Raw genomic sequence first — 23,513 nt, 5'->3', positions numbered from 1 at the left:
ATTGGTGCATTATAGTCATACATCTTAATGGGATAAAAAAACTTGTGGAGATATACATGCACACATCACCCAATCAGCCCTTACCCAATCCCTAACCCTTCCCTCCCCCTCCCTCCTTCCCATGCTTGGTTTCCTGATTAACTTTGATAAGTTTTTTTTTCTTCCAAATATGGTCAAGTTATTTTTGATAAGGTTTCCAAGAACATTTGGTGAAGGAAATAATCTTTTCACTAAATATTGTTGAAAAATAATAACTACATGAAAAAGAATAAAATTGGGCCCTTACCTAACACCATATACAAATATTAACTCAAACTAGATAAAAGACCTAAAGGTAAATCTTAAGGCTATAAAATTTTAGGAGAAAACCAGGGTCATAAAACTTCTCAACACTGAAATTGGCAGTGATTTCTTGGATATGATTCCAAAGGCATACGCAACAAAAGAATAAACAAAATTCATAAAAAATAGAAAAATATTGTACATCCAAAAACAATGTAAATATAATTAAAAGTTACTGATAGAATGGGTTAAAATATTTCCAAATGCTTTATCTGAAGGTATATTAATATTTCAAATATAAATTCTAAAAATTAGTAACAATAAAAGGAAACAATATAATTTAGAAATACTAATAATACTAATAATTTAGAAAAGACTAAAATAGATAATGAATCTCCAAAGATTTTTATATGACCAATAAACACATAAATATCACTCATCATTATCATAATATAACTAATCATTAAGGAAATACAAGTAAAAACTATAGTGAAATACTACTTCACATTTGTTAAGATAGCTACTTAATATGACTTACCTTGCTCCAGCCCTTTACCTTGAGTTTGTTACTATCTTTACTTGTAAAGTGTTTCTTGTAAGCAGCAGATGAATGGATTCTGGGTTTTAATCCATTTTGCTACTTTATGTCTTTTTACTGGGGAATTGAGGCTATTTACATTCAGTGTGATTATTGAGAGATAACTTTTAAGTCCTAACATGTTAAGATTTTATTTCTGTTTCAAATACTATTTATTCATCTTTGCTTAGTTGTCTGCTGGATGGAAAATCTTGTTTCTCTGGTTCTGGTGTGTATTACCTATTTCTTCTTTGTAGTTAATTTCTTTGAGTATTTTCTCTAGTGCTGGTTTTGAAGACATAAATTCCTTCAGTTTCTGTTTGTCATCGAAGCTTCTTATTTCTCCATCTAATTGGATAGATAGTTTTGTTGGGTAGGAAATTTTTGGCTGGAAGTTGTTTTCTTTCAGAGTTTGGAATATGTTACTCCAAGCCATTCTGGTTTTCATGACTTGGTTTGGGAAATCTGGAGTGATTCTAATTGGTTTGCCTCTGAATGTCACTTGGCCTTTTGTTTTTGTTGCCTTTAAGATTTTCTGCTTGGCTTCCACATTGGTCATTTTGACAATTATGTGGCATGGGGAAACTCTTCTCTGATCCTGTCTAAAGGGAGTTCTATAAGTTTCCTGGACCTGCGTATTGACCTCTTGTGCTCTATGTTTGGAAAATTTTCTGCTATTATTTCTTTAAAGAGATTATTGATCCCTTTGGTTTCACCTTATTTTCCCTCCTCTATTCCAATTATTCTTAGGTTAGCTCTCTTAAAATGGGCCCATATTTCTTCAATGTCAGATTCCTGCTGTCTGAATTTTTTTCCTAAGTTATAAATTATGCATTTGTTTTTGGAGTGATCATCTTCTAGAAGCGAGATTCTATTCTCCATGTGGCCTAATCAATTGTTTATACTTTGAATTGATGCCTTTACTTCAATGATTGCATCCTTTATTTCTTTTAGAATCTCTCTAAATTCTTTTAGAAAGTCCTGTATTATTTCTACAGTTATATTCCTGATTTGATCTTCTGGAGATCTCTGAATTCCTGTGTTATCAGGTTCTGATGTTGTGGGCATTCATTGCTCTATTGTTGTTCCTCTTTCACATGATTTCAGAAGTTTGTGCCTTCTCTGGGTTCTTCCCCGAGTCACCATGACTTCACTTAAGGTGCTCTGGATCTCGAGTTTGTTGTAATCTCAGCCACCACTACTCATTTACTGTGTTGTATTGCAAAGTCTCAGACCCAGGGAGTTAATTGAGGCTGCGCGAGACCGTGGGGGTGCCGGGCTGGGTGTTTTCCCACGGGGAGCTGCAACTAGGGTGTGGTATCTTTGCCACCACTACTCCTTCACTAGGTTGGGCTGCAAAATCTCAGACTTAGGGAGATTATCAAAGCTGTGCAAGTCCCTGAGGGTGCAGTGCTGGGATTTCTTCTTTATGGGCCGCAATTTACTTATAGTTATTGTGCATGCTGATCTGGAGCCATCGCAGGTGGGCGTGGTGAACTTGCCGCCGCTGCTGGCAATATGGAGCCACTGCCACACCCTCGGCCTTGAAGCTGGCATATTTCTTTTCTGGTTTTGAGCTCCATTCTGAGTCCCTGGAAGGTGTGATGAGCTTGGCCACTGGGAGTTTTAGACGTTCTTTGTGCTGAAAGGACTGTTGAATTACACCCAAATGATCGGCAGCTGCTCACTTCAGCTCCTTGTTTACTGTTCCTCTCTGGAGCCTGATGCTGTGAGGAATGATGGCACCAGTGTGGCTCCACAATGCAGGCTGGTTTCTTTTCTGGTCTCTCGTTGTTCTTCTAGTCTTCTTTTTCTCTGTCCCTTGTGTTTGCATTTTTTATTTCTCTGCTGGTAGTGTTTTCTGGCTATGAAAAGTGCTGATTTTGTGGCAATAGAGATTGAGTGTTAGCAGGACTCGTAAACGTTGCTTTTCTCAGTCTCCATCTTCTCGTGAAAGTTATTTTAATTTAAATTATTTTCTATGCCTTTCTTTTGTGTTACTGGGGATAGAAACCAGGAACTTGTGCCTGCATGTTAGGAAACTGCTGTACCACTAAATTACATCCTTACCTCTAAATTTTTTACTGTTTTTTTTCTTTCTTTCCCTTTTTTTTTTTTTTTTTTTTTTGGGTGTGTGTGGTGCAGGGGCATTCTACCTCTGACCTACACACCCTCAGCCCTATTTTATATTTATTTATTTATTTATTGAGGGATGGAACCCAGTGGCTTTCTACCTCCAAGCTACACCCCCAGCCCTATTTTTTTTTTTTTTTTTGAAACAGGGTCTAAGTTGCAAAGAGCCTCACTAAGTAGCTGAGGCTGTCCTTGAACCATGATCCTCCTGTCTCAGCCTCCCCAAATGCTGAGACTACAAGCATGAGCCACTACACCCAGCATTTTATCTTTTATTCTGAAACAGAGTTTTGCTAAGTTACTGTATGCTGTTCTCAAACTCATGATCCCAGTCCAGTCTCCCAAGTACTGGGATAACAGGGCTGCTCCACCACATTTTGCTTATTTTTGTTTTTTATTTGAAGTTTTATCAAGAATATGAGACTTTTTAATCACTAGGTGTTTTTAATTATCTAATTTAAAATGTATTAAAAACTGCTAATAATTACTTTACCCTATGAATATTTTCCATGACAGACCCTCTACTCTGAATATGTTCATTCACAAACATATCAAAGCCAATCATTAAGCCAAACATGAGAATGAGGGAGGGGGGAAAGAATGGGGTGGGAATTGGGGAAGGGCTAAATGAGTGATGTGTGCATGTATGCCTTTACCATCTTGTACTCCATTAAGATGTATGACTACAATGTACCAATAAAAAAATACCTGTAATATTTAAAGGCAATAAAGTCTCAGGCACAGCAAATACTACCACTTTTTTGCCTAAATTAATAGTTGAAGGATATGTTAAAGCTTAAAGAATTAAAAAAATAAAATATATATTTCCTCCAACCATGTTCAAGGATACCCTGAATTCTATCCGCAAATCACAAGTTAAGAACTGTTTTAAGACAATATTTCATTAGTTTTTTAATTGAAGAATTCAACTGAGTGCAAACAAACACACTGTTTATAGTTACGTACTTCTCTCCATATTAATAGAAAATTATAATACTGTACTATATCTTGGAGTAAACAGATATATCGGCCTACACCCAGTCAGCTGGCTCGGGGGCTCCAGTAACTCAGTTCCATGCAGTTGCCCTGAAGGCTGAAAGGATCAATATTCTCAAATACCAGGTGGAAAACTGATTCTCAGTATATTAATTAATTATGTAAAAATACAATTTACTAGAAAGAAAAAAGAACCAGTGCTTACAACTTTTTGCTTTATCCAATTGAGAAACTTTTTCTCATTGATTTTTTTATGTTCCTGCTCTCATGTCCTTCTAACATTTTTCTAAACATATAGAATAGTTATGGCACGACAGTTTGCGGTATACTTTCTAAAAGCTGAATCTTAGAATAAAAAAATCTTTAATAGATATTCAGCAGTTAATGAGTATCATGCATATATAATAATAATATGACGCCAGCCTGGCACTTGTGATCTTTAAAGCTCTTAACAAACCAGAGTAAACCATGCATCCTATTTGAACTGCAGGAAGCTGACTACCTTCTGGGAGCTGCAATTATGACCTCACCCCAAGTCCCTTCAGTTCCCCAAATTAACAGGAACCTGCAGAGAAGCCAAAATTGAAACTATGTATTTTTCCCCCTTGGCAATTCTTACCTTTTTGTTGTTCTCTTTAATATCTTGAGGATTCAGAGACTTGTAGTCACTGAGGGAGAAAATGACACAGTGGGTACATGTAGTATTTGATAAAAACAACCATTTTAAAAACAAACCAAATCTAAAACTTTGACATTCAATAATACCAATGAGTAACCAGCAATTTCACAGAAACTCAATCAACAAAACTAATAGTGTGGAAAATTAAATAAATTAAATAATTAAACTCACACGCGCGTACACACACACACACACACACACACACACACACACACACACAGTGATTACGTATTTCTTTGAAGCTATCCACGTAAAAGAGAAGTTAAGGCAGGGGACCAGAAACTAGCTTTGACAACCAAATTCCCCATGAGGTAATAATCCCCTCTTGTCACTGTACAGAGAGCTACAGGCTATTTGTCTCATCTCATCTTAACACTAACACAATTTTTATAATAATTACAAGTCAATTATTTGTGTATAACTAAGGAGAAAAATAATTTTTATAAAAAGGGAAAAGATTGTTTTTAGGCATTGAGAAATAAAAACTTTCTCTGACATACATTTCTTTCAAAAAAAAACAAAAGATGTGGTATGACTAAGAAAAAAATAGTATATTTCAGGACATTTATTAAAAATTACTTTGAGTTCGCTTTAAAAATATCTATTATTTATAAAACATTAGTGAAGAATGAAACTGTTTCTACTTACATTAAGTCAGGCCTAAAGTGGTGTAATATTGCACAGAAAGATAAACCATTTCTCCAGGATGTAGTAAAATTGGTTATTTTTACTCCCCGGTAGTTTTTTGTTACTTCTTTGCACCATACAAGCAATGACTGACTAGCATTTGGCTTTCGCCTCAAAACAGGACTTGGTATAGGACTTGGCTGGAAAAAAAGGAAAAGAGAAAAACATTAAAAGAATTTAATGGAAGATGAAAATTAACATTAATTGACCTAACTAGATCATTTGAACCCTTTGATGTCAGTTTAGGTCCTTCAGAGCTGTCAATTCATGACAACTGTAACCTCCAAGAGGGAGACATAAATCTTAAGTTATTATCTTCAGTTTTAGCCCATGGCATTTGCCTGACAAGGATGTAGATAGGCAAGATTTTAAACTTATATGTAAGAACAAGCCAAGAGCTGTATTGATGGAAACATCATGTTAAAGTATTTAAATACTTAAAGGTGAATACCTGTGTAACTCTCAAGCCCTAAAAATATTTCCCCAATTGCAATCATGTACAAATATGGCTCCTTTTTTACTACATTAAAGACAATGCATCTTAAAATCTAACTGTAGCACAAATTGTTAGTGGTGGAGAATCTAAATCATAGTAAGTTTTAAAATGCAGTAATTAAATAACCATTGTAAGTAAATAGCACAATGATAATCATATTCAAATATCCTTTCCATATAAATTTAACGACAGTAATGTAGTTTGAGTTATTAGCAATACTCAGGTGCTAGCAGCAATGGCATATAATGGCATGTATTTTGGATTTGCTCAAAATATCTTCTAATTAATTCACTGAGAGCTATATTTACTATTAAGTGAGTTGGTTATATGCCTGTTTTAAATCTTAGTCATATACTTCCATGTCTATCTACTTTCATATACAATAACAACAATAAAACCAGACTACATTATAACATTTCTGTTCTAAATATCTATTATTCTTGAAATCATACTATTTTCTTTTACTCAATAAAAAACTACATTTTGTGATGATAACTTTGAAGGCTGACACAATTGAAAAATAAAAAGAAATCTATTAAACATTTCTGGACTTTAATTGGTATTAATTAAAAGTGCTAGCTGTGGTGATAAAATAGAGGCTTTCTAGAATAAAGTGAAAGAACAATTATTTACCCCACTTCATTTAAGTTAAACAAGCAAGCCATTTTTTACCAAGAAAGAACAATGATGCCCCCACTTGACAAAAGCATGTCAGTGCCAAACAAAAACACCACCTCCGCAAAATCATCATTTATGCATTTAATGTTTCTGTGGAAAGGCTACTGAGAGTCATCAATGACAGAATTTCCCATTTTTATGATGGTCAGATTAACAAACCGTTATGTAAACAACCACAACTCTAGCAAAGCCCTGTTCTTACAATGATCACCTCTACAAAGTCAATGCTTATAAATTCACAGATCATAAAAAAATCAACAAATTTGAATCCATTCTGCTTAATAGAGATGTAGGTTAAAGTGAAATTCCCAGTCTAGTAAATTTGCTTTAGAATAAATATCCATTTTAATGATTAATCTAACATAATAAAAATAAACTGTTAAATTCTCTTTTTACTTAGTGGTCCACTGTGACTTTCAAATCCTTTTAGTCAGCCAGATGTGTACACCCATAATCCCAATACTTGAGAGGCTGAAACAGGAGGACTGCAGGTTTGAGGACAGCCTCAGCCTAGTGAGACTCTCAGCGACCTAGCAAGAAACTGTTTCAAAACAAAAATCAAAAAAGGATGGGGATGTAGCTGAGAGGTATAATGCCCTGGGTCTAACGCCAGTGCCACAAAATAGATAAAGATAGGCCGGATAATCCTACAACCATCATTACACTGATTCATTCAAATCATCGGGTACATGTACACAGGTAATGTAAAAATGTCATTATCACTGTTATAATCTAGAATGCTTTTTAGATATAAAAATAAAAACCACATCATTATGATTATGAGTATACTCCTATCTCTAAAAAGAAAGGTTAGAAGAATTAAACCAAAACTTGAATTTTTTTTCTAATCAAAAGCCTCATATTAAGGAATACTTTCTGCACTTCCAACAAAAATAAACTGCGGAAAAAGAAAATTAGAGGCATTATTACACAAACCAGCCAGTCCAGAACTGTGAACTTTTCATCTAATGCTTTTCAGAGGGTCATGAAGGAATTAACAATTAAATCATTTTGACATCCTCAGTATTTAACTGGATGAAATAGTCTGTTTCTTATTATAGTGGTGTGTCAGATTCTTTGTTTCCTCATCTGTAAAATGAGGATTATAAGTAAATATATCACAGTGTTACAGTTACAAGATCTCTTTCTATCCTCCAGCCCATTACCTCTCTTTGATTTTATCTACCACTTTTTCCCTTGATAACTTTAAACGACATTGATGTTTGTTGTTCCTTAGATACCCTAGACATGTTCCATTTTACTGGTACTCTCCTCCCAGATATCTGGTTAACCCCAACACAGTCTATTTCCATTAAACATATTCTGCCACGCTACCTAATAATGCACCCTATTTCTATGATCCAGCGCAGCATTCCTGATATTCCTTATACTGCTTTATTTTTCCACAGTACTTATCTTCTTACTGTCCATATACTTTATCTAATTGTTCTTTTGGTTATTATTTATCTGTCTTCACTAAGTAAAAGGTCTATGAGGCCAAGATTTTTAGTTTATTCATTTAATAACCTATTCCAGACTGGGCGTGGTGGTGCAGGCTTGTAATCCCAGCATTTGGGAGGCTGAGACAGGAGGATCACAGGTTCACAGCCAACCTCAGCTACTTAGTGTGGCCCTCCACAACTTAGTGAGGCTAGGGTGTAGCTCAGAGATAGAATGTCCCTCTTTTCAATCACCAGTACTGCGAAATAAACAAATAAATAAATAACCTACCTACCTATCCCAGGTCCCTGATGAGAGTAAGTACTCAGTAAATACTCTTAAATGAATAAATGTGTGTAAAACACTTGGCATAATGTATGGTAAAAGAATTTCGTTAATTGACTACAATTATTATTACCACTGATGTGTTACCAATATTAAATTTCTATTTTTGAGGTTCTTTTTAAATAAAAAGACCATGAATTTAATATAGTAAAAAAGTTATATTTTGCAAACAACACGTTAACTAGAATATTCATACCTTGATGTGCAAACTAGGGAACTTGCAATGCCCTATGCAATGTACTTTATTGAAAGCTCAGAATGGTTTTGTAATTTATTGTTCTCCAGAGAAAGGAAGATAGCAAAATATGTCTAAACTTTCAAATATGTAACATTTTAATGTGTTATTTCTGTTAATATAACAGATTATACATAAAAGATATAAGAAGGATGCCAAGTTGTTCTTCCTAACAATGGGGATAACATCTCTTTCAGAAAGCCTAGTCAAATAACTTGATGCAAAGTCTCCTAAATTTAAAAAGCTATGAGAAATTTCAGTTTCATTTTTTATACTCTATCCCCTGTCTATAGTTTCTTTTGTTATCTCCTCTTCTTCTACTGATACAGTCTCATATTCCTCTAGTTATTGCTCTGAATAGTTTTTTTTTTCTCCCTTGATTCACTCTCAGGATTCTATCACTTCCATGCAGATGATTCCCAAATATACATTTATAGTTCAAACTATCTCAAGTTGACATTTCCAGCTGGCTATCCTTCCTGCCATATAAAATTCGAACTCAATATGTTCAGAACCATAATTATAATCTTCCCATGCAACCTATCATTTTCATGGTGTTTTCAAAAGATACTGCTAATGTCCCAATTGCCTAGACTTGATCTTAGAACCACCTTTGAATTTCTCCTTCATCTATCAACTCCTAGCTGTTTATTCATAGGCAGTTTTTTAAATTATTTTTTTATTTTTTATTTTTATTTTTTTGTTGGTACTGGGGTTCCTGGAAGCCCTTCTACCTCTGGTATACACTCCCACAGGCTACACTCCCAGACCAATTTTTTAACATTTTTATGTGGAAACAGAGTCTCTTAAGCCAGCGAGGCTGGCTCCGAACCAGCGCGATCCTCCTGTCTCCGCCTCCCAAGCACGGGGATTACAAGCGTGCGCTACCACGGTGCCCAGCTAGGCAGTTTTTTTTTTTTTTTTTTTTTTTTTTTTTAAAAACAGTGTGTCACTGAGTTGCAAAGGGCCTCACTAAGTACCTGGGGTTGTCCATGAATGATGATCCTCCTGTCTCAGCCTCCCAAATGCATGCACCACCACACCTGGCTTCATAGGCAGTTTTTTTTTTTTAATTTTGTTTTTGTTTTTGTTTTTTTGCCATACTGGGGTTTGGACCCATGGGCGCTCTACCTCCAAGCTACACCCCCAGCCCTATTTTTAATTCTTTATTTTGAAACAGGGTCTGAGTTTCAAAGGGCCTCACTAAGTAGCTGACACTGTCATTAAACCACAATTCTCCTGTCTCAGCCTCCCAAATGCTGGGATTACAAGCACACACCAACAGGCTCAGCTTCATAGGCAATTTTAATGCTCTGGTTGTAATAAGTCTCTTATCTATCTTCTGTTGCCTAAACTATTATAAAGTATTTATACCAGTCTCCTTCTTCCAAATTGTCCCTCATCTGACCAACTGTTATGGCACAGGATCATCTTAAAGCACAGCTAACATCTCTAATAGTTAAGAACATATAAAATGATGTCAGATATTTCTGACCACTGAATTCCAAATCTTCCCCCACGTATTTACTCTTTAAAATGACTCACCGTTCTCTAAGATCCCCGATTTCCTGTCTGAACCTCAGAGCCCCCATCTCCAGTCTTGGGTTATACAGATCATCACCCACACTTGGAATATTTTCTGTCTCAAGTATAACTGCCACAATGCCAATTCTGCCTTCAAGATTCAGTCCAATTGTCATCTTTTGCACAAAATATCCTCCCAATTCTCAGTTAGCAGAGAGCCATTTCAAATTGTTCCCTTCACTCTATTTGTTTGTTATGCCTAATTAATAGCTTTTTTCTTTACTACAACATGTCCATGTCTCTCTAGAAAAAGGCTTAAATTTTTTCATTAATTTATAAAGACATACTTAAACTCTGTCATGTTCCCTATACAGTGTTAAAGAACTTTATATGACTTTGCCATTTAATCCTCACAACTCCTTTGATGTAGCTACTGTGGTTTCCAATTTACAGATGAAGAAACTGAGGTTAGAAGTAGAAGAGTTAGAATCTATATCAAGGTGTTTCTACTCCAACTCCTACACTCCTAAACAGAAGTTCATATTCAAGGTAATGTACCTTTAGGACCCATAGGAAATACAAATTTCTTGAGACCAGCAAATGCCTCAGCCTCTTACCTTCCTCAGAGCTTACATCACCATCCTGTGTATGTTATATTAATTTATTCAAAAAGGCAACTGAACCTAAATGACTTAAAACCCAGGAATATTCAGTTAATAAAACCCCTTTGCTCATTCTGTTGGATTTTAGATTATTGGCTAAAACTAGAATATCTAATAATTAAGTCCAGAACAATGAGATACAGACTGTTATTGCTAAAGCTGTAAGATATTTTGGTCTAATACATAACCTTAAAATCTTCCCCTAATCATTGCAAATCATGGTTGAAGGAACATTATATACATTTATATTATATATTATATATATTGTATATTTGATAAGCCTAAAACAACTGCAGTGGTAAGAATAACAAAAATGAATCAATACTGATCATGTTTTTTCAATTAAATCACTGTTCTTTATTCTCAGAGTAAAAGTGAAGCAAGAGCCCAGTGTGGTGGTACACACCTGTAATTCTAGTACTTGGGAGGCTGAGACAGGATAACAGGTTTGGGGTTAGTGCACAGTAACTTAGTGAGATCTTATTTCAGAAGAGTTGTAGCTCTGAGGTAGAACACCCCTAGATTCAATCCTCAGATATTCCCCACACACACACCCTGAAGTTAGTCTTGTTATTAGTATTATTAGATACTATAATACTGTGAGGAACTTCCACCCACATTAACAAAAGGCTATCTTCTATCTGCACACAAATTTTAAAAAGCTTAACTTTTTTTTTTTGGTGGTACTGGGGTTCCTGGAAACCCTTCTACCTCCGGGCTTCACTCCCAGACCTATTCACTCCCAGACCTATTTTTATACTTTTATTTTTTAAATTTGGAAACAGGGTCTTTAAAGCCAGCACGGCTGGCTTCGAACCTGTGCGATCCTCCTGTCTCAGCCTCCCAAGCCTGGGGATTACAAGTGTGCGCCATCACGCCCATTTTTTTTTTTTTTTTACAGTTCTGGAGATTGAACACAGGGGCATTCTACCTCCAAGCTACACCACCCCCAGCTCTATTTTTTTTATTCTTTATCTTGAAATAAGTTCTCACTAAGTCTTGGAGGGACTTAGTAGCTGTGGCTGGCAGCTAACCTGTGATCCTCCTGTCTCAGCCTCCCAAGTACGCCTAGCTTGAAGAAAAAAAAAATTTAAAGCCTTCTAAAAAACATCAATCAACTATCCGCAAGCCAAGACTTGGAGAAACTACAAAGCCTGAGCGTGAGAGGAGCTCTCAGTGCTGCAGAGAGTGAGTTGAAAGACAGAGCTGCATTTCAAGTAGACTCAGGAGTATGAGTCCCACCACCTACCTTCAAAGGTAGGAAACAGGAAATGAAAAGTTGAGAGCACAACGTAATGAAGTAAGAAGCATGGGGTAGAGGTGATCAGCAAAGACAAAAGTTGTTTCTTTGAACAAATAAATTATACTTCGAATGTGGCTGATTAAGAAAAGAGAAACAAATTCCTAGAAAAGTACAGCTTCCTACAATAGATATAAAAAGAAATGAAAGAAACTGGATCATTTATAACTTCTAACTATTAAAGAAGTTAAAATTATAATTAAAGTCTCCCCTCCACTGAGTGTGGTGGCACAGACCTTGTAACCCCAGTGCTTGAGAAGCTGAAAAAAGAGGATTGCAGGTTTGAAGCCAGCCTCAGCAACTTATATGAGACTTTGTTTCAAAATAAAAAATAAGAGCTGGGAATGTAGCCAGGAGGTGGAATGCCTCTGGGTTCCATCCCTAGTACCAAACAAAAATAAAAAACCTTCCTACACACACACACACACACACACACACACACACACACACACACACAAATCCAGGCAGTTTCACTTGTAAGTTTTACCAAACATTCATTCAAGGAAGAAATATCTTCAATTCTACATAAGTTCTTCCGGAGAAGAGGAAAAATGTTTTTATTCTCTCTTATTTATTTATTTATTTATTTATTTATTTATTTATTGCAGTGCTGGGGATGGAACCCAGGGGCACTGTACCTCCAAGCTACACCCACAGCTCTATATTTTAGTCAATTTTAAATTTTTAAATTATTTTAATTTTTAATTTTTTTTCGGGTCTGGGGATGGAACCCAGAGGCATTTGGCCTCCGAGCTACACCCCCTGCTCTATTTTTTATTCTTTATTTTGAAACAGGGTCTCCCTACGTTGCAGAGGGCCTTACTAAGTAGCTGAGGCTGTCTGCAAACTGTGATCCTCCTGTCTCAGCATCTGGAATGCTGGGATTACAAGCGTGCATGTAAAAACCATGCTTGGCTTTATAAATTTTTTAATTAATTAATTAATTAATTATTCTTTGCAGTACTGGGATGGAATCCAGGGGCATCCTACCTCCAAGCTACACCTCCAGCCCTATTTTTTATTCATTATTTTGAAACAGGATCTGAGTTACAAAGCTGTCCTCAAACCGCGATCTTCCAGTCTCAGCCTCCCGAATGCTGGCATTACAAGCATGTGCCACGCCACATTCATGGCCCTAACTCATTTCTTGATCCTAACACATTTTTATATCAAAATACAAGAGAAAACACAACATTATAGGAAAACCTGTAGTAAACATAGAAGCAAAAGTCTTAGTGAAAGTATTAGTTTACAAAGAGGATAATATATCTTGGACAAACTGCACTTAACTCAGAAATGCACATCTGGCTTAACATTAATATGGCACAATTATTGAAACAGATATAGAAAAGCACTAAATAAACTCTAATTCACTTAAATTCTAAAAAAAAGTATTCTCAGCAAACCAGAAGTAATAGAGGTTCCTTAACTTAAAAACAGCCTAGTAAATATCACAATGATAAAATATTCAAAGTTTTCCTATTGTGATTGGGACTCTATCACCACTTTCATTCCACATTCTACTGGAGGTTCTAGTTGATACAGTAAGGTCAGAAAAATATATAAAGGTATAAATATTAGAAAAGAAATAAAATTATAACCCTGACATTATAAGCAATAAATATTACTATTTACAGTAAATGAGCATGAGGAAAGCTAAAGGAATTTACAGACAATTTACTAGAATTAAAAAAAAAACTCAGCAAGGTTGTGGCTATAAAAATCAATGTATAAAACTTCATTCCTATATATTCAAAATATCAAATTATTCAGAGGCATGTTATGATTCGGATCTGTAGTGAACCCTCAAAACCTCGTTGTTGATGCATGGCCTCCAGTGCAGCGAGATTGAGAGGTGGGGCATGACTGGAAGAGGAGGTCCACTGCGGGTACGGCCCTGAGGACTGGATCTGTCTCTGCCCCCCACCTCCCAGCTACCATTAGCTAAGCAGATTTCTGCCTTGGAGCTGGCTACCAAAGAATTGAACCTCTGAAACCGTGAGCCAAATTAAATCTTTTCTCCATTAGGTTGCTCTTGTCAGAAATTTTGGTCACAACAATGCAAAGCTAAGTAAAGCAAGGCATTAAATATAAAAATCAAGTAGTCATGTACTTCTAGGTGATTTTTATCATCATGAGAATATCAAATAGCATCTGATCTTCAAGTCATCAGAAGTTTTTCCATATCTGATATGGGCCCTACTTGAAATTTTTGTTCATTTTGTTCCTTTAATGATCTCTTAACAGCTCTGTAACTTCACTGCTCTTCAAAATTGTGCCTAATGGTGAAATGGGACAAGCCTAACTAGTGAGCAATAACTATTACTGATTTTTCCATTTCTTAGTTCTTAATCACTATTAATTTCATTTTTAGGCAAATTCTTTGGAGCCTCTTACTGGCAACGTTAGCAATAGATTTTGTATGTTCACGGAGCCATGATGAAGAAGAAAATATAAGGCTAAATCAAGAATTAAAGAAAATGATGTACTAAGAGGTGGAAACCATACATATATAAAGCTGCTGCTGGTATAACAGCATACCATTTTATAATAAACTTTTTAAAAATAAGCTGTTGCAAATAAATTATGCTATAAATGTGGGTGTTCAAATATCTCTTTCAAATATTTTTCAATTATTTTGAGTGTGTGTGTGTACAGTCCTCTCTCTGAGGTGTAGTTTGCAAAGATTTTCTTTAATTATGTAGGTTCTCTCTTCAGACTCTTATTTCCTTTGCAGCATGGGAACTTTTTAATTTGATGATATCCCATTTATTGATTCTCAGTTTTGTTTCCTGTGCTTTAGGGGTCTAACTGAGGACGTCTCTTCCTGTGCCCTTATGTTGGTTTTGTATTTTCTTCTACATAATTGCAAAGTTTCTAATTCCTAGATATTTGATCCATCTGAGCTGATTTTTGTGCAGAGTGAGAGAGGTGTCTAATTTCATTCCTCTACCTATGGATATCCAGTTTTCCCAACACCATTTGTTGAAAGGGCTGTCTTTTCTCCAGCACCTCTGCCAAAAATCAACTGGCTATAGGTGTGAGGATTTGTCTCCATATCTTCTATTCTATTCCACTGGTCTCTGTGTTTTTATGCCAATACCATGCTGTTTTTGTTACCATGGTTCTGTAGTATAAATTGAAATCAGGTATTGTGATGCTTATAGCAGGGTTTTAATTGTTAAGAATTGCTTTGGCTATTCTGGATCTTTCATTTTTCCATATGAATATCAGGACTGGTTTTTATAGTTCTGTGAAGAATTACATTGGTATTTTACTACAGATTGCACTCACTGCTGACTTTTGATAGTATGGCCATTTTGATAATATTTAATCTGCTGTCCAAGAATATAGGAATTCTTTCCATCTTCTATGGTTTTCAACTTCTTTATTCAATGTTCTATAATTTTCATTGTGGAAGACTTTTATATCCTGGTTAAATTTATTCCTAAGTATTTTATTTTAGGCTATTGTGAGTGGAATTGTTTTCTGGATTTATTTTTCAGTGGATTCATGCTTGAATGAAATTAATAGAAAAGCTTTAGATTCTTGTAAGTTGATTTTGTATCTGGCTACTTTGCTAAAGTTATTTATCTGTTCTTAGACGTCTGCTGGTTCAGTTTTCTGAATCTTCTAAGTATAAGATCATGTCATATAGAAACAGATAATTTCACTGCTTCTCTCCCTATTTGTATCCCTTTAATTTCCTTCTCTTGCCTAATTGCTCTGGCTTAAAATCTCAAGTACTATAATGAGTAGGAGTGATGATAATGGACAACCTTATCTTATTCCTGATTTTAAGGGAAATACTTTGTCTTGCTCCATTCAGATGTTAGCTGCTGATCATAAATCAGATATGAGGATCCCTTTTTTAGAAGAAGTCACTCTCTCTTGCTCCTTTCAAAATTCTTCATGTTTTTCTTTCAAAGTTTGATTAAAATGGATATTGGTGTGGGCCTCTTTTTTTGGGGGGGGTGGTACTGGGGTTTCTACTTCCGGGCTACACTCCCAAACACCTATTTTTTATTTGGAAACAGGGTCTCTTAAGCCAGTGCAGCTGGCTTCGAATCTGTGCGATCCTCTTGTCTCCACCTCCCAAGGGTGGGGATTACAAGCATGCACCACCACGCCCGGCAGCGTGGGCCTCTTTGATTTCATCTTACTTGGAATTTCTCAGTATTAGATATTTACATTCAACTTTTATCAAATTTGGGCAGTTTGGAGCCATTATTTCTTCAAATATGCTTTCAATCCCTTTCTTTTTTCTCTTTCTGGACACTTCCCACAATGTGTACCAAGTCTACTTGACAATAGCCTACAGCCCCTTAGGCTTTGCTTGCTTTTTTTAATTTTTTTTTTTTTTTTTTGGTGATACTGGGAATCTAACCCTTGGCTTTATGCATGTTAAACAAACACTCTAATGCTGAGCTATACACTCAGCCCTCTTCACTTTTCTTCAGTCTTCTTTCTCTTTCATGGTTTTAATAAGTCTCATTTCCTATGTTCAAATTTGCTGATATTCTCTTCTGCCTACTCAACTCTGCCTTTGAATCCCTACAGTAAATTTCAAATACTTTACTTTTCATTTCTAGAACTTCCTTTTAGTTTCTCTTTAGTTTTTTTTACTTGATTTTTACATACTGTTCATATATCGTATTCTTGACTCTTCGTCTTTGTGTATACTTAAGACTACTGCTTAAAAGTCTTTGGTAGATCCACTATCAATTTTTCTCAAGAAGAGTTCCACTTTTTCATTTTTTCCTTTGAACAGACCATCTTTCCTGTTTCTTTGTATGTTTTGTGATTTCTTTTGTTGAAAATTAGATATTTGAATCTAATAGTTTGTTGTAACTCTGGGAATCAGAGTCTACCACTTTCCACCAGGTGTTTTATATTTTATTTAAAAAATTACTGTGAGCTGGGCATGGTGGCACATGTATGTAATACCAGTACTTGGGAGGCTGAGACAAGAGGATCACAGGTTCACAGCCAGACTCAGGTACTTAGGCCCTCCACAACTTAATGAGACCCTGTTTCACAATAAAAAAATATAAAAATAGGGCTAGGACTATAGCTTGTAGGTAGAATACCTCTGAGTTCAATCCCCAGTTCCACAAAATACATACATACATACATACATATATACATACATACATACAATTATTGTAGATAGTATCCGTGCTTAGGATTAGATTGAATTTGTGTGTGTGTGTGTGTGTGTGTGTGTATGTGTGTGACTGGAGATTTAACCCAGGGGCACTCTATCACTGAGCTATACCCTAAAGCCTTTTTATTTCTGAAACAGGGTCTTACTAAGTTGCTAAGGTTGGCTTCAAACCTGTGATCCTCCTGTCTCAGACCCTCAAGAACTGGGATTATAGGGCTGCAACACGTTGTCCAACTCTGAAGTGCAAACTTAAAAGTCTTTTCAGATCTTTCTGTGCCTGTGCTTTCCCCTGGACATGTATAGTATCTTTCTATTTTTCCCTGTATGTGCAATTGCTTTAAACCATTCTAGTCTTCGATGCCTGGCTCTGGAAAGGGAAAAGGAGATAAATAAAAGAAAACAAAATATGCTGGCCCCCTTTATATCTTAGAAGTCACTTCAGCTGGAAAGCAGTAGCTTTCAATGACAGAGGGAGGTATAAGAATGGCTACCACCTATTTTTCTGTACCTCTAAGATAAGGACATACAATATATTACAGCACAGATTTTGATATTTGAAGGACAAGAACCTTATTTTCTACACTGGCTTCCACACAGTTGTGTGCAATTTGCTCTGGAACATGTACATGGCTGGCTACTATGGGGCTAGAGAGTGGGGCATGGGTAGCCACTACCATGTTAAGAAATTGACTAAAAAGCAATCACAGTTACTATTCATTTCTTCCCATGAAAGAATTCAATAGACTTGAAGGTTCCAAGATACCTACATCAGATTCTGCCAGTGAATTGTTGTCAAAGTAGAAAAACAGTTTCCTAGTGATTCCTACCTTGCCATTTTCCTAGACAGCTTTACTTCCTCAAAAACTTTTAGGAGTACAAAGAGATCTTCAGATCAAAAAACTTGAGAACTACTGTTGAAGACAACGCAGATGTCTGGAAACTGCCTTTTTTTTTTTTTTTAAATGACCAAATCAACACACTTCAGCTTTGAGTTTATCAATGCAGAGCAAGAATAGACTAACTGATGTTTTAAAGTCTCAGTTCTGGATTTTAAAGAAATATTTTCAGATTCTTCTTATTAGTGAAGAGGAAAGTAATTGAGGACACAGCAATATAGGAATGTTTGCAGTGTATATTAATATTCACATTTTCTTGTAGGGCTTGGTAAAAACTAATGAAATTAAATATGTTATAATAACTTTGCTAAAAGCTCAAAGGAATACCATAAAATTACCTGCCTACAAAAATAACAAATAAGGTACTCAGAAGTCCATTTTATACCAGACTATTTGGGCTATATAAATGTCCCACTCAAAGTCAGCACTTAGGAGGCGGAGGCAGGAGATTTTCTAAGCCTAGGAGATTTTCTAAGCCTAGGAGTTTGAGACTTGCCTGGACAACATAGTGAGACTCCAGTTCAAAAAATAAAAAAAACTGCCTCATTTGGACCAGGCGTCCTTACTATAATTATTTATTTAAAATTTACCAAGCTGGGCATGGTGGCACATGCTTGTAATCCCAGCATTTGGGAGGCTGAGACAGAAGGATCATGGTTCACGAACAGCCTCAGCTACTTTAGTGAGGCCCTTTGCAACTCAGTAAAACCCTATGGCAAAATAAAGAATAAAAATTAGGGCTGGGGGTGTGGCTCAGAGGAAGAATGCCGCTGGGTTCCATCCCAGCACTGCAAAAATAAATAAATAAATAAATAAATAAATAAATAAATAAATCTATCTTACCACTGTAAGTGTAAATCAGAGATAGTACAGAAATGGTAAAATTTCAAGTCCAACAATTATGATGCAGGCAGTAACATCAATCAAAGCACAGTTGTTTAAACAACAGCTGCAGAATAAAATACACTGGAAGTCAAGGTATGAGAGACATTTTCTGTGGATCTCTTACGCTCCTATATTTCTTGCTAGGCTAAGAATGAAAAGTTTTGCTGCTCTTATTTAAGTCATTACTTGCTGCTAAGAAAGTTAAGGATAATGCAATTTTTTCCCCTCTGAGATAAAGAACAGGCTTGTTCAATGACTGTTACCAAAGTGGTAGACTGAAATATCACATGGTACCCCCTAAGTATGTATAACTATTATGTTTTCATGTATAAGTTAAGATGGATTCACCGAGTTCTGTGTTCCTCAGTGGTGATACAAAACTCGGTCCATGATGCATCCGTTTGGCCCTTCACGTCACCTCATGGGACTTAACGGCAAAGGGAAATGACATAAGCCTGCTGATGCTCTTGCTACTGGCTGTGCAGTGAGTAATAAAGTCATTTTTTCTGATCTAGATGTCTGAAGTATCCTTCCACTACCCATGAAACAGCAATAGGCTGACTAGTCACAAATAGGATAGAATCCTATACCTGACACATTTATTTCCCACATCTCTTTGAGAGCATTATGCCTTTATCCACATATCTAAGCTAGTTCAATATCACCCACATGCAAAAGACATATGTTAACCTCATCAACACACTAAATTTAAAATAATCATACTATCAACAAGTCAGTTAAACAGGAATGAAACAACAAAAAATTTTGATCATTTTTAACTTGTGAAAATCATTCTTTTATGAATTTTCTTGTTTAAGAATTAGACGAAAGACTGTGAGCCATGACAAATAAAATTTCACAATGACTTCTTTGTGAAATCTCTGTCAGTGTATTTCTAAGAGTATGTGGAAAATTATAGAATTACTACAAAAATTCCCAAGTATCTAATTAATTCTTAATTAATTATAGATGGTAGATAATACATGGTAAGAAAGATAAGCCACAAAAGGCAGAAAGTCAAGAGGGTGGAATTTAAAATATGGTATGCTCATATTCTAATTTTTTAATTTATACCTAATTTGATTTTTTCTCATTTTATTTATTTATTTTCTGAATTACATATCTATATCCCGGTCTCTGCCTTTTTTATTGTTGCATTGTAGTCATACATATCAATGGGGTACAGGATGGCAGAGCCATACATGCACACATCACTCAACTGGCCCTTCCCCAGTTCCCTCCCTGCTCCCTCCTCCTGTTTGGCTTACTGACTGACTTTGACATGTGCATGTACATCATGTACATCAGGTCACCTGATTCACCTGAAAACTCCAAGCCACTCTTTCTCATCAATATCCAACCTGCTTATAGAAAGAAGAAGGACAGAACAACTCACTAAAAAAAATTTCTATTCATTTCTATTTTAGTCATTTTGTTCTACTGAAAAATTTTGCCAGAAAGAATATTCTAGTTATTTTTCCAAAGTATATGAAAGAGGTGTTCTAGGTAGAGGCATTTTTAAAGCAGTATTAACTTAAATATCATGCATGGTTTAACCACATAATTTCTTTTAGTGGCAGCTTTTTTGTTATAATGAAAAAATTTTAATTCTGTAAATGTAGCATAGCTAAACCACTAAGAGACTGCAAGGAAGGAAAAGTCATGTTCACAAGGATATGAAATGTAAGGAAAAGAACATAGAATTGGGGTTAAGAACATATCTGAACTCTGCATCAGTCAGATCTGGTGTGTGTGTGTGTGTGTGTGTGTGTGTGTGTGTGTGTTTGTTACTGGTAATTAAACTGAGGGGTGCTCCACCACTGAGCTACACCCCCAGCCCCTTTTTATTTTTTATATTGAGAAAGGGTCTCACAAATGGCTCAGGCTGCCCTTGAACTTATAATTATTCTCTTAACCTCCTAAGTACTGGGATCATTGCATGTGTCAATGTGACCGGATAATATATTATTATTTTTTTAAATTAGAATAAGTAAAAATTACAAAAGAAAAATTTTAACTCTATGTAAATGGCATGCCTATAACTTAACACTTAAGTCTACTTTTCCTATTGCTCTAAATATTCAATGCATTTTAGTTTCACTTAATGCTGCCAGTTTATAAATTAGTAAAAATAAATGAAAGATATTCACTTCTACATCATAATTTTATTATGGAGTGACTATTCTCTTGGTGCATATTAGAAATATACCTATAGTTCATTTTAAATTTATTTTAAAACGTATGAAATTACAAGTTGTATATAAAGGAAGATACTATTATAGCAAAAAGAGGTCTTACAAAAAAAAAACCCTTTTCATAGTAATACATAGACCATATAAAAACATTAATGAAAGAAAAATTCTTACCTAGAAATAGGTCAACCATACAGAAAGCATTTTTAGATACTGCTAACAGAAACATTTAATTTATATAGTAATAATTCAATAGGATATAATAAGTCATATATCAAGATAATATCTAAGAATAATATATAGACCATTTAATCTAGGTTTTCTGTAAATTTTGGCCTTATTGGACAAGGCTACGCCAAATTCAAATGCAAATATGTTCTGGGCTAAGCTAGAAATATAGCACAGATTCTATGACATCAAGATGCTGACTTGGGCTTTCCTTTTCAACTTAAATTTTGTTTTTAGATTTTTATAGGAATAATTTATCCCAGTATAGTTTATTCATCCTGTTAAAATGCATAGTTTGGTGAATTGTATGATTGCATATAGTCATGGTATCAATTTTACAATTTCAATTACCTCAGTTCTCTAATTTGAGCCAATAATTGATGGTTTATTTCTATCCTTTATAAGATCCCATTTCAGCCCTTTTGCTCACTGAATACACAGCTTATTACAGCAAATAAGCATGGTTTATCTGATGAATTTTCCAAAATGATCTTTGGGGATGATAATGCATTTCAAAATAAAGCCTAAATTGATATAGTACAATTTAATTCAGTATAACATTTGATGTTATCTTCATGGATCACATCATATGTTTTGGAAAAAATTAGAAAAGAGTAAATAACTAATTTCACAGGTTTCCTGTTTCCCCTTCCCCTCAAGAATCCTTATATACATTGATGATTTTGTGATAAAAATTCACCTAAGTAAGCCAGGCATGGTGGCACATTTCTGTAATCTCAGAACTTGTGAGGCTGAGACAGGAGAATCTTAGGTTCCAGGCCAGCTTCAGCAACTTAGCAAGTCCCAGTTTCAAAATAAAAAATAAAGCCAAGCATGGTGGCACACGCTTGTAATCCCAGTACTTGAGAAGCTGAAACAGGATGACCATAGGTTGTGGCCATCCTCAGCAACTTAGTAAGGCCATCTGCAACTTAGTGAGACCCTGTTTCAAAATAAAATAAAATAGAGCTGGGGGTGTAGCTCAGAGGTAGAATGCCCCAGGGTTCCATCACCAATACCTCAAAAAATAATAATAATAAATAAAAATAAATAAAGAAATAAAATAAAAATAGCTAAAGGGTTAGCTGAAGTAGAATGCCCCTGACTTTAATTCCCAGTACCATTTTTTAAAATCATACAAACAAATTACAAATAATAAAATGTCTGAAAACATCCACAGGGACAACTGTATCCTTCAAATAAGAGGGTTTTCAAGTGATTGAGTATGAAATTTTTACTGTTTTGCCCTTGTATAAACTGACAAGAGCAAAACCTTTTCTTACTATCAGTGGCTCTACAATTTTAGAAATAATTATTTATCTAAATAGCTGTATGTTTAACAGAGAAGTTTAAAACTGTTTCAGGCATATTCTTCTATCTATATAGCAACCTGTTTTTATTTAAAAGTTTTGACACTCTCTTTTAAGAATTGTCATATGGCCCAAATTAGCATATTTTTTTATTATTGTAAAAAGAGGATAAAAACCTGTTACAAAAGTCTATTTCACCTCTTTTTAGTTCTGTCATCATCATAAAAATTTTTAATTTATTTGCCACTGAATTCATTTACCTAGGAAACTCACCCATAGTGCTTAGCTACAAATTAAGTATTGGGTGGTTATGCTTTACACAACAAGTAAAAGCTTGAAATGAAAAGTTGAAGCAAAAAAAACATGGCAAGCTTTACTTACAGTGTAGTTTTTTAAAGAAAATAAATTTCCTGTCTTGAGTAAAATGTAAAAGTATTTCATAGATACAAAACTTTGTATTAATGCTTACTGTGACATACTACTTGAGACTTAATTAAATATGCCCCACCAAAAAAACTCACCAAATTGCATTTGCCACCAAATGACTAACAAGTACACAACAGTTGGAAACTGTCAAAATATTTTACAGCTCAATTATAATTACCAACCAAGTCTAAACATGCCCTGGGTGGGCGTTAACCACATTTGGGGGGATACAAAACATTAAGCGGCAGTCACTTTTTTGTGGTCTCTAATTTATACATTTACAACCCCTGGATAACTCCAAAGATTTTAACTGTCTTCAGTTTAAAAAAGAAAAAGCAAAACATCAATAGGAGATATAATAATTTATCATTTTTA

At 35.2% G+C, this 23,513-nt stretch overlaps 1 protein-coding gene across 10 annotated transcripts in view; it reads right to left on the bottom strand.

Moving 5' to 3' along the window:
- The window catches only part of EHBP1 (EH domain binding protein 1), a gene marked incomplete at both ends in the record, with an annotated part of 344,370 nt that overhangs the window by 119,233 nt on the left and 201,624 nt on the right, over positions 1-23,513 (bottom strand). For all 10 annotated transcript variants that reach the window (XM_080711874.1, XM_080711877.1, XM_080711880.1 and 7 more), the window contains 2 exons: positions 4,608-4,656; positions 5,316-5,494. In XM_080711874.1, the coding sequence (XP_080568000.1) occupies positions 4,608-4,656; positions 5,316-5,494 (228 nt within the window). The remainder of the gene's footprint in view (positions 1-4,607; positions 4,657-5,315; positions 5,495-23,513) is intronic.

This window comes from Muscardinus avellanarius (genome assembly GCF_963383645.1).
Source record: "Muscardinus avellanarius genome assembly, chromosome: 15".
Taxonomy (NCBI): Eukaryota; Metazoa; Chordata; class Mammalia; order Rodentia; family Gliridae; genus Muscardinus; species Muscardinus avellanarius.
The sequence above is the reverse complement of the archived record's forward strand: the minus strand, read 5'-3'. Positions and strand labels throughout refer to the sequence as shown.